General features: G+C 38.3%; 1 protein-coding gene and 1 pseudogene across 1 annotated transcript; one reads left to right on the plus strand and one right to left on the minus strand.

The window, feature by feature from the left end:
* The first annotated feature begins 4761 nt into the window (after positions 1-4761).
* On the plus strand, positions 4762-5143 carry LOC110543899 (large ribosomal subunit protein eL22-like; annotated as a pseudogene).
* A 323-nt stretch (positions 5144-5466) lies between these two features.
* Positions 5467-6366, minus strand: LOC110543898 (putative vomeronasal receptor-like protein 4). Its single transcript, XM_021630088.1, has one exon. The coding sequence runs from the start codon at positions 6364-6366 to the stop codon at positions 5467-5469; it is 900 nt and encodes a 299-aa protein (XP_021485763.1).
* Between the last annotated feature and the right edge of the window lie 11439 nt (positions 6367-17805).

Raw genomic sequence — 17805 nt, forward strand, 5'->3', positions numbered from 1 at the left:
CATTTATTGATTGTTGCTTTTGGGGCCTGTGCTGACAATGTTCTGTTCAGGAACTTGTCTCCTGTGCCAATGAGTTCTAGGGTCTTCCCAATTTTTCTTCTAACTAATTTAGAGTATCTGGTTTTATATCGAGGTCTTTGCTCCACTTGGACTTTAATTTTGTGCAGGGTGATAAATATGAATCTATTTTCATTTTTCTGCATGTAGAGATCCAGTTGAACCAGCACCTGTTGTTAAAGATGCTGTCTTTTTTCCATTGAATGGTTTTGGCTGCTTTGTCAAAAATCAAGTATTCATAGGCGTGTGTGTTTATTTCTGGGTCTTCTCTTCAGTTTCATTGATCCACCTTTCTGCTCCTGTGCCAGTACCAAGCAGTTTTTTATTATTATTATTCTGTAAAACAACTTGAGATCAGGGATGGTGATACCTCCAGAGGATCTGTTGTTGTTAAGGATTGTTTTGGAAATTCTGGGTTTTTTTGTTTCTCCATATGAAGTTGAGAATCTTTGTTTCAAGTTCTGTGAAGAATTGTGTTGGTATTTTGATGGGAATTGCATTGAATCTGTAGTGTTGGTGAGATTTTTTTCCCAATCTAGACACTGTCATTTTGTTCTACTGACAGTGTCCTTTGACTTGCAGAAGCTTCTCAGTATCATGAGATCCCATTTATTATTGTTGATAGCAGAACCTGTGCTGTTGCTGTTCTGTTGAGGAAGTTGTCTCCTAAGCCAATGAGTTGCAGATTTTGGTAGGATGGACATTTTTTCACTATGTTAATCCTACCGGTACCTGAGCATGGATCCTGTGTATTCTATCTGACCACCATGTACTAAAGCTGGGCCTCAACAACAACAGAAATAGCAAAAAGCCTACCCACAAATGAAAGTGAACAACTTCCTACTCAATGACAGCTAGGATAGGGAAGAAATAAAGAGAGAAATTAAAGATTTCTTAGAATTCAATGAAAATTAAGACACAACATACTCAAACTCATGGGACAAAATGAAAGCAGTACTAAGAGGAAAATTCACAGCACTAACCACCTTCAGGAAGAGTTGAAACATCTTATACAAGTAACTCAATGGCTTACTCAAAAGCCCTAGGAAAAGAAGAAGAAGAAGAAGAAGAAGAAGAAGAAGAAGAAGAAGAAGAAGATACGCCCAAGAGGAGTAGACGACTGGAAATAATCAAACTCAGGTCTGAAATCAACAAATTAGAATCAAATAAAACTATTCAAAGAATCAATGAAACCAAGATCTGGATCCTTGAGAAAATCAACAAGATAGACAAACCCTTAGCCAAACTAACTAAAAGGCAGAGAGAAAATATCCAAATCAGCAAAATCAGAAATGAAAAAGGGGACATACCAACAGACACTGAGGAAATCCAAACAATCATTAGGTATTAATACAAATGCCTATATGCCACAAAATATGAAAATCTAAAGGAAATTGACAATTTTCTTGATAGATTCCATCTACCAAATTAAATCAAGATGAGGTAGAAAGATTGAATAGTTCTATATCCCCAAAGGAAATAGAAGCAATCATCAAAAGTCTCCCTTCCAAAAAAAGTTCAGGGCCAGATGGTTACAACACAGAATTCTACCAGACTTTAAAAAACACTAACTCCAATTCTCTTCAAATTATTCCACAATATAGAAACAGAAGGAACATTACCAAACTCATGCTATGAAGCCACAGTAACCTTGATATCTAAACCACACACAGACCAAAATCTCCCATTTTTAATTGGGTCATTTGATTGGTTGGTGCTCAATTTCTTAAATTCTTTGTATATTTTAGATATTAGCCTTCTGTCTAATGTAGGGTTGGTGAGTTTTTTCCCCAATCTAGACACTGTCATTTTGTTCTACTGACAGTGTCCTTTGACTTGCAGAAGCTTCTCAGTATCATGAGATCCCATTTATTATTGTTGATAGCAGAGCCTGTGCTGTTGCTGTTCTGTTGAGGAAGTTGTCTCCTAAGCCAATGAGTTGCAGATTTTTCCCCACTTTGTTTTTTAATTTGTTTAAAGTCTCCAGTTTTATGTCAAGGTCCTTGTTCTTAAGTTTTGTGAAGCTTGATAAATACTGGTCCATATGCATTTTTCTACATGCAGACCTTCAGGTAGAGCAGCACCACTTGTTAAAAAAGGTTTCTTTTCCACATTGTATGGCCATTTGTACTATGTTAATCCTACCCAGTCACAAGAACGGGAGATCATTGCATCATCTAAAATATTCAATTTCTTTCTTCAAAGACTTGAAGTTCTTGTCATGCAGGTCTTTCACTTGCTTAGTTAGAGTTACACCAAAATACTTTATATTATTTGTTGCTATTATGAAGGGTGTTGCTCCCCTAATTTTTTTCTCAGCCCTCTTGTCACTTGTATAAAGGAGGTATATTGTCTTTTTCGGTTAATTTTTTCCAGACATTTTGCTGAAGGTGTTTATCAGTTGTAGGAGTCCTCTGGTAGAAATTTTGGGGTCGCGTACTTATACTATCATATTATCGGCAAATAGTGATACTTTTTTTCCAATTTCTATCCCCTTGATTTCTTTACTTGTCTTTTTGCTCTATCTAGTACTTCAAGTACTGAATTGAAGAGATATGGTGAGAGTGGGCAGCCTTGCTTTGTCTCTGATTTTAATGGGAATGCTTTACAAGTGATATCTATCAAGAAAATCATCCATTTCATTTAGATTTTACAATTTTGTAGCATACAGGTATTTGATGTACAATCTAATGATTCTTTGGATTTCCTTGGAGTCTGTTGTTAGATCCCCTCTTAAATTCTGATTTTATTAATTTGGATATTCTCCCTTTGTATTTTAGGTAGTTTTGGCTACAGGTTTGTATATCTTGTTGATTTTCTCAAAAAAACAAAACAAAACAAAACAGAACAGCTCATTGTTTTGTTGATCCTCTGTATTGTTTGCTTTGTTTCTAAGTTATTGATTTCAGCCCACATTTTGATTATTTCCTGCAGTCAACTCTTCTTGGGTGTGTTTACTTCCTTTTTTTTTTTGTTGAGCTTTCAGATGAGTTGCTGAGTTGGTACTATGAACTCTCTCCACTTTTTTTTATGAAGGCACAGTGCTATGAACTTTCCTCTTAGCACTACTTTCATTGTGTTCCATAAGTTTGGCTATGTTGTACCTTCATGTTAATTAAATTCCAGAAAGTCTTTAATTTCTTTCTTTATTTACTCCTTGACCCAAGTGGTCATTAAGTACAGAGCTGTTCAGTTTCCATGACTTTGTAGGCATTCTATTGTTTCTGTTGTTGTTGAAGTCTAGTCTTAATCCACAGTGGTTTGATAGAATACATGGTGTTATTTTAAATTTCTGGTATTTTCTGAGGCTTGCGGTGTGTCTGTGTATGTGGTGAAGGTTCCATGATATGCTGAGAAGGTAGATTCTTTTGTGTTTGGATGGAATGTTCTGCAAATACCTGTTAGGTTCAATTCACTCAAAATGTTAGTTTCATTATTTCTCTATTTAATTTACATCTCAATTGATCTGTCCATTGGTTAGAGAGGTGTGTTGAAGTCTCCTTCTATTTTTGTGTAGGATTCAATGCATGATATAAGCTTTAGTAATTCTCTTTTACAAATATGGGTGCCCTTGAATGTGGGGCATATATGTTCAGAACTGAGATGTCATCATGGTCGATTTTTCCTTTGATGAGTATGAAGTGTCCTTCCCATCTCTTTTGATTAATTTTGGTTGACAGTCTATAACTGTCCTTGTCAATCAACAGCCCAAGGTTCTCCACCTATTGCCTGTTGCAGGAAGTGGATTCTTCCCTCCCCTTTTGCTGCTTTTGGGAATCTCCTCTCCCAGATACCAAGACAATTAGCCTAAAAGTTTCAAATGTACACTTAGGACAAAAGTTTCTGCTAATGTACTTGACTTTATTTACTATAGACCCTGATAGTAAAGCAAATGTATCATAACAAATGTTAAATATTGGCTCATGGGAGAGGTATGCCATTTAATCAAGTGTCAGTTTTGTGTTAATCTGAGCCAGCAGAAAGGGGACATTGCTCTAGCATTAATCCAGAAAGCTGTATTCTCCTTTTATTAAACCAAAAAAGGATGTTTTGAATGCTTGCTGTAAATTCTTCTGGGGAAACACGAATGCACAACATCTTGGAGCCTCTGCCTTAGGCTAAAGCTTCTGAAGAACAGGAGCTATTGTCTCCTGGCTTCCATGTGTACATAAACACCTATCTTTCAGTTGTGGACATACATAAGAGCATGCACCCATTCACAAAAACACTTTGTACATCATTTATGTGTATGTAAATAATTTTATTTTATTTACTAATAATATTTCAATAAATGTAGATTAAATGAAGCAGGGGATTTTCTTATAAGACTCTTTGAGAAAATGTGGTAAAATTAGTAAATTTAAGTTCACATTATTTTTATGATACAGAGAAATTTTAATTAGTAAACAGAATTAATGCTACTCTTAAACTACTTTTGGTGACTAAGAGTAAATTAAAATGATTTCAACAAAAAGGCTTAAAAAGTCACTCTCAGCAAAGAGCTTCTTTTAAGTAACCTCAACATCAAGGACACTTTTATGATATAAAGAAAAAAGGAGAAAGAGAATTCATGTGGAAATATCAGCTTATAGTGTACAATGAACTTAAGAACTTTATAATGCTTGGCAGCACAATGTCAAAAAATGTATATATGTAATAACACAAGTTATTTAAAAATCATATGAAAGGGCCCCCTCTGCCGCCATGGCACCTGTGAAAAAGCTTGTGACAAGTACGGGGAAAAAGAAAAAAAGAAGCAGGTTTTTAATTTTATCCTTGACTGCACCCATCCTGTAGAAGATAGAATTATGGATGCTGCCAGTTTTGAGCAGGTCCTCCAGGAGAGGATCAAGATGAAAGGGAAGCTGGGAATCTTGGCTGAGGGGTTGTGACCATCAAATGGAGCAAGAACAAGATCACTGTCATTTCTGAGGTGCCTTTCTCCAAAAGGTATTTGAAATATCTCACCAAAAAATATTTGAAGAACAATCTTCAAGACTGCTTCTGTGTTGTTGCCAACAGCAAAGAGAATTATGAATTGCATTACTTCCAGATTAACCAGGATGAAGAAGAGGAGGAGGATTAAGACACATTGCTGTGGAATGTCTTCTATTCATTCATAAATAAAATTTAGGAAAAAAATCATATAAAAAATCTCACTTTCCCACTTGAAAAAATGAAATTTAAAATGAATCTTTAGTTTAGAAAAATATTACAGTTACTGCAACTGCATGGAACCTATATCCATCTGAATCCTCAGTTCTGGTTGATCCCTGGACCTCTTCAGACCTCTGTGCACACTGCACACCAGGAATGCACACATGCATACATATGGGCACCATATTCATACATTATAAAAGAAAATAAATAAATCATTTTTAAAAGAAGAGGAAAAAGTCTTTTAAAAATCTAGGGGCATTTTGCCTGCAAGATTTTCAGCATTCTTATTATTCTCTTATCATAACTGATTTGTATCAAAGGAGTAATTGCAGGGTAGGGATTCATGACAAACTTCTGAACAGTTAGAATGAATGGGTCATACTTCCATACTAGGATTGAGGTAGATGAGATGATGAAGTCCACCCAGTATATGATTACAAAGAAAACCACAAGCAGCAAGATGGTCTGGGTGGCCCTTTTCTCAGGGGATGCTCTCAGGTGGCTGATGCTATGAAGATGCTTGCATTGCCTCTGATGTCCGAACAGGATAATCACCATGTATGCACTTGTGGTAATCATGACCCCTATAAGAAATACATCTCTGAAGATAGTCACTATTACAATTACTTCCTTGATTATGTAGTTCTTAGGAAACAGTGAGCAGGATTTAGTGACCTTCATCTGGTTTGTCTCACTCACATTGGTAAAACCACCAACATAGAAGATAAGTCTGCCACTGAAGCTCGTATTGAATAGCCAAATAAAGAAGAAAGCATTGATCGTGTATTTTTTTAGTTTATTTTTAAATTTTGCCATCAAGGAGTTACTGGGACTAATAGTGACAGCCTGGAACACACTCAGGAGGCAGGTGATACAGATAAAGACGCCTCTCATTACCCTGCTTATGTAAAAAATTGTCTTACATTTGAAGTCATTTTCAATGTTCAGTGACTCAAATATGTCTGTAAGCCACATGTCCCCTACAGCGAGAACCATCATTAGGTGAGCAAAGGATAGTTGACAGTATGTCAGGTCCACAGGCTTAGGTCTGTGACCTACGATTATGAAAGTATAGAGAAAAAAGAGAAACATATTGGCCAAGACTCCAATCCCAGCTTGGAAATGAAGGACACTCTTTAATGAGGACATAAATGAGAAATGTATGCATCTTAACAACACAGTGGAAGAATGTTTCTTATATCTGAAAAAAAAACGATTTTATATCAAACTTGGAACTGTATGTCTATATCAACATTCTGTTTTCCCTACTAATTCTTGATTAACTGTCTCTTTAAGTTTTGATGTTCCAGACTGTACATCATAGCCTACATTTCTATATATCTTCCATGTATCTTCTGTATAAATAGCATATAATACCTAATAAATGCATTCCCTTTCTATACAAAATTCATACTTTATTGAACCTGAGTCTCATGCCTTAGAAAATTAATCCTATTGATTTTACCTAACTTCCTCCTTCTGCTGTATTTATCTTCCTCATCCTTACCTAATAACCCATACATCTCCCCAATTTCTCTATCTGATTAATTGTATCACCTTTACCTTTCTCCCACAGTCACCTCTATTTCCCTTCCTCCTCCCTGCCTAAGGAGCCTTGTCTTTCCCATTTCTCTCATCAGATACTTTTATTCTGATCTCTATTGCTCACATCATTACCCCTATCCTGGCAATGGTCCTATTTTACTTTCCCAGTTTCCATAGTTACTACAGGCTATATAGTCCCATCTTAAGATGTGGAGCTAGGAGCCTCCAACAAGAGAGAAGATATGACATTAAGATGATTACTCTTTTCCACACATTATGACAAACATGAACCTCTTGAATATGACCTTAAACTGCTGCTGCTTGTGAATTTCTGTTTAAAAGAGATTCCTTCCCATACAGTGGAAAACAAGGTCCCAAGTGTAATACATCGCTAGCATCCACACATTGTTTTTTACAGTTTTACTCAACAGTCTTATCGTTAGTGCTTATGTAAGTCATTTGACCCAGTTACCATGATCAATTTATTATTGAACTTATTTTATTCAGTACATTTAAATCAGCTTTGTGGTAGAGAAATAGAAAATGACTATAATGACTCAGATTCTTGTGAGAAACAGAGTGTCCAATTATATCTTCAAGCTCATTTACATATTCCACATATAGAAATGTTTGCATACATGTGTGAAAATAATGCAGAAGACAGTGGAAATGACCATGTTAGAACATACCCATGAACATGACACCAGAAGTCACGCATTTTGTATTGACACTTTTTATACCCAAAGATCTTAATCCAGTAGAGTAGATTCATCCTAATCACCAGAGCCAAACATCTGATTCTCTCACCAACACAGGTACACAGTGATGTTTGATATTCTTTTTTTTTTCTTTAAGTTTCAAGATATGGGCTGGAAAGATGGATCACTCCTTAAGAGTACCTTTAACTCTTGCAGAGTAGATTCCGAGCAATGTCATGGTGGCTCAAAACTACCTGTAACTCTAGTTCCAGGAGATCCATTGCCCTCTCTGATGTGGCACGTTAGTGGGTACAGAGACATACATGAAAGTAAAACCTTCATATAGGTAAAACAAAAGAAATAAATATTAAATAAATAAAAGCTTCCTGATAATAATTAATTCAAACCTTGGTCTCCAGATTAAAAGAACAGTTGCATTAATCTGATTTTAAAGTTGGAAATGCATAAACCATATATGCATAATAATTTTATTAATTATACCTCTATAATTTATTAATATATCACATGTAATATTAACATAAAGAGATAATGACATAAGGAAAAGATAACAATCAAAAGTATATTTTTCTTTCTTTTTAAAATTTATTTATTTATTAAATTTATTCACTTTGTATCCTGGCTGTAGCTCCCTCCCTTGTCTCCTAGTCCCACCCACCCTCCATCTTCTCCTCCTGTACCCATTCCCTAGACTGCTGATAGGGGAGGCCCTCCTCCACTTCTAACTGACCCTACCTATTAGTTCTCATCAGGGCTGGCTGCATCATCTTCTTCTGTGGCCTGCACCATGGCTGCACCATCCCCTGAGGAAGATGATGCATAAAATTCTACCAGAGAATCCTTCAACTGATAAACACCTTCAACAAAGTGGCCGGATATGAAATTAATTCTAAAGGATCTGAAGCCCTCCTGTATACAAAAGACAAACAGCCTGAGAAAGAAATTAGGGAAACTACACCATTCACAATAGCCACAAATAACATAAGGTAATTTGCTGTGACTCTAACAATGCAAGTGACAAACCTGTATGAAAAAAAAAAAAACTTCAAGGCTCTGAAGAAAGAAATTGAAGAAAATATCAGAAGATGGAAAGATCCCCCATGCTGATGGATTGGTAGGATTAACATAGTGAAAATGGTTATCCTGCCAAAAGCAATCTACAGATTCAATGCAATTCCTATCAAATTCTTTACAACACAATTCTTTACAGCACTTGAAAGAACAATTCTCAACTTCATATGAAAAAACATAAAGATCTAGCATTGCCAACACAATCCTGTTTAACAACAGATCATCTGGAGTTATCTCCATCCATGATCTCAAGCAGTACTACAGAGAAATAGTAATAAAACCAGCATGGTACTGGCATAGAAACAGAATGGTGGATCAATGAAATCACATAGAAGACATAGAAATAAAGACACACACCTATGGATACTTGATTTTTGACAAAGAAGCCAAAACCATACAATGGGAAAAAGACAGCATCTTCAACAAATGGTGCTGGTCTAACTGGATGTCTACATATAGAAAATGCAAATAGACCCATATATATCACCCTACACAAAAGTAAAGTTCAAGTGGATCAAAGACATCAACATAAAACCAGACACACTAAATCTGTTAGAAGAAAAAGTGGGGAAGAGCCTTGAACTCATTGGCACAGGAGACAACTTCCTGAACAGAACACCAACAGCACAGGTTCTAAGATCAACAATCAATAATGGAACCTCATGAAACTGAAAAGCTTCTGTAAAGCAAAGGACACTGTCATAAGAACCAAATGACAGCCTGCAGACTGGGAAAGGAACTTCACCAACCCTACATCTGACAGAAGGCTGATATCCAGAATATATAAAGAACTGAAAAAGTTAAACACCAGTAAACCAATTAATCCAATTAAAAAATGGGGAACAGGGCTTAAGAGATGGCTCAGAGGTCATGAGCACTGGCTGTTCTTCCAGAGGCCATGAGTTCAATTCCCAGCATCCACATGTTGGCTCATAATGATCTATAATGAGATCTGGTGCCCTCTTCTGGTGCATAGGTCTACATGCAGACAGAAAATTGTATACACGTTATATAAATAAATAAAACTTTTTAAAAAATGGGATACAGAAGGGGGCAAGAGGACTCTCATTCTGAGCAGCAGCACAGCAGGATCGGCACAGTGACCAGCAATCAGAACTCGCTGTCATAAAACACAAGTGATTGTGTTTCCTAGGTGAGAGGATACCCCAAGGTGGGGGATTCAATCAGCTTTAACTCACCCAGCTAAACCTTGGGAGAGATTCTGGTTCTGCCAGGTGCTTATTCGCCAGGCCCAGCCCAGAGCCACACGCCAGCGTGATCTGGTCACTGTCCCAGACTGAACTATGGGCCCACAACATCACAGACTGGATTTTCCAGTTGAGAGATAACCCCACGGAGCAGGAAACAATTGGGACTGACCTTAGGTCACCCAGACATCCCCTGGAAAAGACTCAGGTTCCATGGGTGCCCCAGGAGCCAGCCCGGAGCCAGAGCCAGAGACCCAGACGCCTGCACAGAGCCCTGCCTGTGTGCCTGATTCGCTGCCTCAGATAGAACTGTGGGCCCCAGGGCACCAGAGACTGAGTTTCACTGTTGGGTGTAAACCCACAAGGAGGGAAACAGCTGGTCTGATCTCAGAGCACTCAGCTGATACCACCACCCCGAAAAGGTCTCTGGAAAATTACCCAGTTTAGGCAGATGCCCAGGCTCCCAGAGGCCAGAGAGGCAGAGCCACAGGTGGGCGTCTGTGCCTATGGGTTCTACTCGCCACATCCAGACAGAATGGGTGTCCCTGGCAGGAGGAAACCCCACAGTGGGGGGATCATCAGGTCTAACGCTCAGGACACCCAGCACCAAAAGACTTTCTGGATTCACGCAGACTCTAGGCTCTAGCTTTCTAATGCAGGCAGGAGGGCTGTGCTCAGCAGCCATTATTGAGTATGCCTAGGGCACTGGGGCACACAGCTGCATCCTCAGACCTACAAAAGCCAGAGAGCCATTACAGCAGCCCTCAGATACTGTGCCAAGGATCATCCAGTTATCCCTAGCTAAACTGACAAAACTGTGGGAATCCCTGGTCCTTCAAGAGGGCTGCACCCACAGCGTCCTGACCAGAGCAGTTCCCACAGCCGACATCCCAGACAGGGACACACAGTTTTCTGTCCAGAGTGAGGCACCCAGCCTTCAGACCAGAGTGGAGCCCCCAGGTGCCAACTCAACCTAGGTGTATATTCTCCAGGCCCAGAGCAGAGCACTCAGCCTCTGGCCAGAGACTTGCTGGGCACTCTGCTCACTCTCCCAGACAGAACTGTATGCCCCAAGATAACAGACTGAGATTCCCTGTTGGGAGAAAACCCCACAGCTAGGGAATCAGCAGGTTCTTCAAGAGGACTGTACCTGGAAAACTGTAATAACAGCAGCAGGTCACTAAATTTATAACAAGAAACCCAGAAGTGGGGTAGCTGTCTTGAAAACTTCTATGGGTAAGAGGAGAGCTCCCCTTGTCTAACAAAGACCACAGCTACTACTCAGGTCTATACACCTGAGGTGAGCAGTGGCAATTCCTGAGAAACAATGGCCATACAGTGACCATACCCAAAATGCAGAGGAGGACTCCTCAAGGAAATATCATCTTCTGGCCAAGGGGATTCTCCCTACTCTAGGACTCCAGGAAGCACAGAAACTAACAGCCAACACCTAAAACAGCCCAATGGGTAGAGGTCAGTGTAAAAGCTCAACCAACAAAAGACAGAGCAATATGGCATCTCCAGAACCCAGCCATCCAGGGGCCAACAGCCCTGGACAACTCAGCATAATAGAAAATCAAGAAGATGACCTTACATCTATGATGATGAAGAGGATAATAGAGGAAACAAATAAAATACGTAAAGAATTAGAGGAAGATAAAAACAAACAGATCATGGCTATCCGTAAAGAAATGGAGGAAGTTAAAGACAAGCAGATTATGGCCATCCGTGAAGAAATATGCGAAGAGGCAGCCAAAGAGTTTGCGGCCTTCAGAGAAGAAATAATTATCTCACTGAAAGAAATAAAAGAAAAAGAGTTGAAGGAACTAAAAGAAAAACAGGAAAATACAAACAGACAATTGAAGGAAGTAAACAAAAGAACTCAAGACCTGAAGATAGAACTGGAAAAATTAAAGAAAACACAAATGGAGGAAATAATGGAAAGGAAGAATTTAGGGAAAAAAAAAAACAGGAACTACAGAGGTAAGCATAACAAACAGATTACCTACAGATGGAAGAAAGAATCTCAGGTGTAGAAGATACAATGGAAGAAATTGATGTATCTGTCAAAGAAAATGTTAAATCCAAAAAATTCCTGACACAGATCATCATAGAAATCCAAGACAAAATCAGTACAAAGTCCCAATTTATTTCTAATATCAGAGATCAGATCTCTACTCTTGCCTGATGCATCTAAAACAAAAAGGGGGAACTGTAGAGAGCTGCAGAATGCTATGCCTTAAAGATGGAGCTGGTTTCCACCTTCCTCCTTCCCGATGGTGAGTGCTCTCTGTCACGAACAATTCCACATTTGGCTAAGGCTGAGGATCTGGCTTGCTTCCATGTATGTGGACCTATCTGCATTGCCCACGTGGCACGCTGGGGTTGGCTACCCAGAGGCTATTTAAGCTGTGGGCTGGCTTTCCCCAGGGTCAGATGATTGTTCAAGGTTCCTGAATAAACTGCATTGAAAAAAAAATAATAATAATAAAAATTCAATCCAGAAAAAAAAAGAAATCCAAGACAATATGAAAAGACAAAACCTAAGAATAATAGGAATAGAGGAAAAAGAAGACTCCCTTCTCCAAGGCCCAGAAAATATTTTCAACAAAATCACTGAAGAAAATTTCCCCAAGTTAAAGGAGAAGCCAATAAGAATAGATGAGGTCTACAGAACACCCAACAAATTTGACCAGAAAAGAAATCCTCCCGCTACATAATAATCAAAACAGTAAGTATACAGAACAAAGAAAAAATACTAAAAGCTGCAAGAGAAAAAGGCCAAGTAACATATAATGGCAAACCCATTAGAATCACACCTGACTTTTCAACAGAGACTATGAAAGCTAGAAGAGCCTGGACGGATATCATGCAGACCTTAAGAGAACACAGATGTCAGCCCAGACTACTACAATCCAAGAAAATTAGCTTCTGTCAAGAAAACACAGGAAATAATTAACCTTACTACAGTAAAACAAAAAGGAACCAAGCACACAACCTTATGACCACAGCCAACATGAAAATCAAAGGATCTTGCAGCCACTGGTCATTAATCTCTCTCAACATCAATGGACTCAACTCTCCAGTAAAAAGAGACAGATTAACAGAATGGATACATAAACAAAACCCAGCAATCTGTTGCACACAAGAAACACACCTAAGGCACAAAGATAGACATTACCTGAAGGTAAAAGGATGGAAGAAGGCTTTCCAAACAAATGGATGCAAGAAGCAAACAGGAGTAGCCATTCTAATATCTGATAAAATAGACTTTCAACAAAAATTAATAAAAAGAGAAGGGGAAGGACACGTCATACACATCAAGGGAAAATTCCACCAGGAAGACATCACAGTCCTGAACATCTATGCCCCAAATACAAGAGCACTCACATTTGTAAAACAAACATTGATAAAATTTAAACCACATATAGATACCCACACATTAATAGTGGGAGACTTCAACACCCCACTCTCAACAAAGGACAGGTCAACAAAACAGAAATTAAACAAGAAACAATAACTCTTAACAGAGGTCATGAATCAAATGGACCTCACAGACATTTACAGAACTTTACACCCAAACACAAAAGAATTTACGTTCTTCTCAGCAGCTCATGAAACCTTCTCCAAAATAGACCATATCATTGGTCACAAAGTAAGCCTCAACAGATACAAGAAGATTGAAATAATTCCTTGTATCTTGTCTGATCACCATGGAATAAAGCTGGACCTCAACAACAACAGAAATAGCAAAAAGCCTATACATACATGGAAACTGAACAACTTGCTACTAAATGACAGCTGGGTCAGGGAAGAAATAAAGAAAGAAATTAAAGTCTTCCTAGAACTCAATGAAAATGAAGACAGAACATACACAAACTTGTAGGACACAATGAAAGCAGTGCTAAGAGGAAAGTTCATAGCAGTAAGTGCCTTCAAGAAGAAATCGAGACAGCTCATTCAAGCAACTTAATGGCCCACTTAAAAACCCTAGAAAAAGAACAAGCAGACACACCAAGAAGGAGTAGACGGCTAGAAATAATCAAACTCAGGACTGAAATCAATCAATTAGAAACAAATAAAACAATTCAAAGAATCAATGAAACAAAGAGCTGGTTCTTTGAGAAAATCAACAAGATCGACAAGCCCCTAGCCAAGCAGAGAGACACCACCCAAATCAACAAAATCAGAAATGAAAAGGGGGACATAACTACAGACACTGAGGAAATCCAAACAATCATCAGGACTTACTTCAAAAGACTATATGCCACAAAATTTGAAAATCTAAATGAAATGGACAATTTTCTTGATCAATTTGACCTACCAAAGCTGAATCAGGACCAGATAAATCAATTAAATAGTCCTATATCCCCCAAAGAAATAGAAGCAGTTATCAAAAGTCTCCCATCAAAAAAAAAAAAAAAAAAAAGCCCAGGACCAGAACAGCTTCAGTGCAGAATTCTACCAAACCTTCAAAGAAGAGCTAACTCCAATTCTCTTCAAACTATTTCACAAAATAGAAATAGAAGGAACATTACCAAACTCCTTCTATGAAGCCACATTCACCTTGGTACCTAAACATGACAAAGACTCAACAAAGAAAGAGAATTTCAGGCCAATCTCCCTTATGAACATTGATACAAGAATACTTAACAAAATACTTGTAAACCGAATACAAGAACACATCAAAGATATGTTAAAAGATATCCACTATGACCAAGTAGGCTTCATCCCAGGTATGCAGGGGTGGTTCAATATATGGAAATCCATCAATGTGATCTACCATATTAACAAACTGAAAGAAAAAATCCACATGATAATCTCCCTAGATGCTGAAAGAGCATTTGACAAAATCCAACATCCATTCATGTTTAAAGTATTGGAGAGATCAGGGATACAAGGCACATATCTAAACATAGTAAAGGCGATATACAGCAAGCCTATAGCCAACATCAAATTCAACGGGGAGAAAATTAAAGCAAGCTTACTGAAATAAGGGACAAGACAAGGCTGCCCACTCTCTCCATATCTCTTCCACATAGTTCTGGAAGTCCTTGCTAGAGCAATAAGACAGTTGAAGGAGATCAAGGGGATACAAATTGGAAAGGAAGAAGTCAAATTATCACTACTTGCAGATGATATGATAGTATACATGAATGACCCCCAAAACTCTACCAGGGAACTCCTACAGCTGATAAACACCTTCAGCAAAGTAGCTGGATACAAAATTAACTCAAAAAAAAAATCAGTAGAACTCCTGTATACAAAAGACAAAAGGGCTGAGAAAGAAATTAGAGAAACAACACCCTTCATAATAGCCACAAACGACATAAAGTACCTTGGTGTAACCATAAAGACTTGTATGAACAAAATTTCAAGTCTCTGAGGAAAGAATTAGAAGAAGATATCAGAAGATGGAAAGATCTCCCATACTCATGGCTTTGCAGGATTAACATAGTAAAAATGGCCATCTTACCAAAAGCAATCTACAGATTTAATGCAATTCCCATCAAACTGCTAACATAATTCTTTACAGACCTGGAAAGAAAAATTCTCAACTTTGTATAGAATAACAAGAAACCCAGAATTGCTAAAACAATCCTCTACAATAAAAGATCTTCTGAAGGTATCTCGATCCCTGATCTCAAGCTGTACTATAGAGCAACAGTTATAAAAACTGCATGGTACTGGCATGCAGAAACAGAATGGTGGATCAAAGGAACCGAACAGAAGACCCAGAAATAAACCCACACAATTATGGACACCTGATTTTTGACAAAGACGCCAAAAACATACAATGGAAAAAAGATAGCATCTTCAACAAATTGGGCTGGTCCAACTGGATGTCTACATGAAGAAAAATGAAAATAGATCCATACTTATCACCCTGCACAAAACTGAAGTCCAGGTGGATCAAAGACCTCAACATAAAACCAGACACATTAAATCGGCTTGAAAAAAAAGTGGGCAATACCCTAGAACTCATTGGTACAGGAGAAAACTTCCTGAACAGAACACCAACTGCACAGGCTCTAAGAGCAACAATCAATAAATGGGACCTCATGAAACTGAAAAGCTTCTGTAAAGCAAAGGACACTATCATCCAAACAAAGCGACTGCCTACAGATTGGGAAAAAATCATCACCAACCCTTTTTCTGACAGAGGATTCATATCCAGTATATATGTAGAAGTAAAGAAGCTGACAAGCAGCAAATCAAGTAATCCACTTAAAAAATGGGGAACAGAGCTAAACAGAGAATTCTCTGTAGAGAAATGTCGAATGGCAGAGAAGCACTTAAAGAAATGCTCAACCTCATTAGCCATTAGGGAAATGTAAATCAAAACAACCCTGAGATTTCACCTTACACCCATGAGAATGGCCAAGATCAAAAACTCAAGTGAAAACACATGCTGGAGAGGTTGTGGAGAAAGGGGAACCCTTCTCCACTGCTGGTGGGAATTTAAACTTGTACAACCACTTTGGAAATCAATCTGGCACTTTCTCAGACAACTAGGAATAGCGTTTCCTCAAGATCCAACCATACCACTCCTAGGTCTAGATCCAAAAGAGGCTCAAGTACACAGAAAGGATATTTGCTCAACCATGTTTGTAGCAGCTTTATTTCTAATAGCCAGAAGCTGGAAACAACCCAGATGCCCCTCAAAACTGAAGAATGGATGCAGAAATTGTAGTATATCTATACAATGGAATATTACTCAGCAATGAAAAATAAGGAAATCATGAAATTTGCAGGTAAATGGTGGGACCTGGAAAGGATCATCCTGAGTGAGTTGTCCCAGAAGCAAAAAGACACACATGGTATATACTCACTCATATAAACATAAAACATAGAATAAACCCACTAAAATCTGTACATCTAAACAAACTAGGCAAAAAAGAGGACCCTAACTAAAATGTTCAATCCCCATCCTGAAAGGCAAAGAGGATGGACATCAGAAGAAAAAGAAAACAGGAAACAACTAGGAACCTGCTATAGAGGGCCTCTGAAAGCCAGAAGAAGAAAACAGGAAACAACCTAGGAACCTGTCACAGAAGGCCTCTGAAAGCCTCTGCCCTGCAGACAGTCAAAGCAGATGCTGAGCCTGATGGCAGAGTGAATAGAATTTTATGTAAGAAGTGAGAAATAGTAAGAGCTGGAGAGGACAGGAACTCCACAAGGAGAGCAACAGAACAAGAAAATTTGAACACAGGGAACTTCCCAGAGACTCAACTCCAACCAAGGACTATTCATGGAGATAACCTAGAACCCTGACAATGCAGCCACTTTCAATGACATCTGATAGACTAAGAACAGAAAGAAGGAGAGGAGGACCTCCCCTATCAGTGGACTTGGGGAGGGGCATGCATGCAGAAAGGGGTGGGGGAGGGTGGGACCGGGAGGGGAGGAGGGAGGGGCTAATGGGGGGATACAAAGTGAATAAAGTGTAATTATAAAAGTTGAATAAAAATTTTAAAAAATGATATAAAAAATGGGATACAGAGATAAACAGAGAATTCTCAACAGAGGAATGTCAAATGGGAGAGATACACTTAAAGAAATGCTCAACGATGTCCATCCCCTTTGCCTCTATAAATGAGGATTGAGCATCTTACCCAGAGTCCTCCTTCTTGATTAGCTTCTTTAGGTATACAGATTTTTGTAGGTTTATCCTATATTATATGTCTAATATCCACTAAAAGTGAGTATATATCATGTGTGTCTTTCTGTTTCTAGGATACCTCACTCAGGATAATCTTTTTTAGCTCCCACCATTTGCCTGCAAATTTCATGGTTTCCTTGTTTTTAATTGCTGAGTAGTATTTCATTGTGTAAATGTACCACATTTTCTGTATCCATTTCTCAACTGAGGAGCATCTGGGTTGTTTCCAGGTTCTGGCTATTACAAATAAAGCTGCTACAAACATGGTTGAGCAAATGTCTTCATTGTATTCTTGAGCATCTTTTGGATATATGCCTAGGAGTAGTATGGCTGGATCTTGAGGTAACACTATTCCTAATTGTCTGAGAAAAGGACAAATTGATTT

This window comes from Meriones unguiculatus, chromosome 3, assembly GCF_030254825.1.
Source record: "Meriones unguiculatus strain TT.TT164.6M chromosome 3, Bangor_MerUng_6.1, whole genome shotgun sequence".
NCBI lineage: Eukaryota > Metazoa > Chordata > Mammalia > Rodentia > Muridae > Meriones > Meriones unguiculatus.

Coding starts and splice junctions, on each gene's coding strand:
- LOC110543898 (XM_021630088.1), bottom strand. CDS start 6,366: ATGTCCTCATTAAAGAGTGTCCTTCATTTCCAAGCTGGGATTGGAGTC.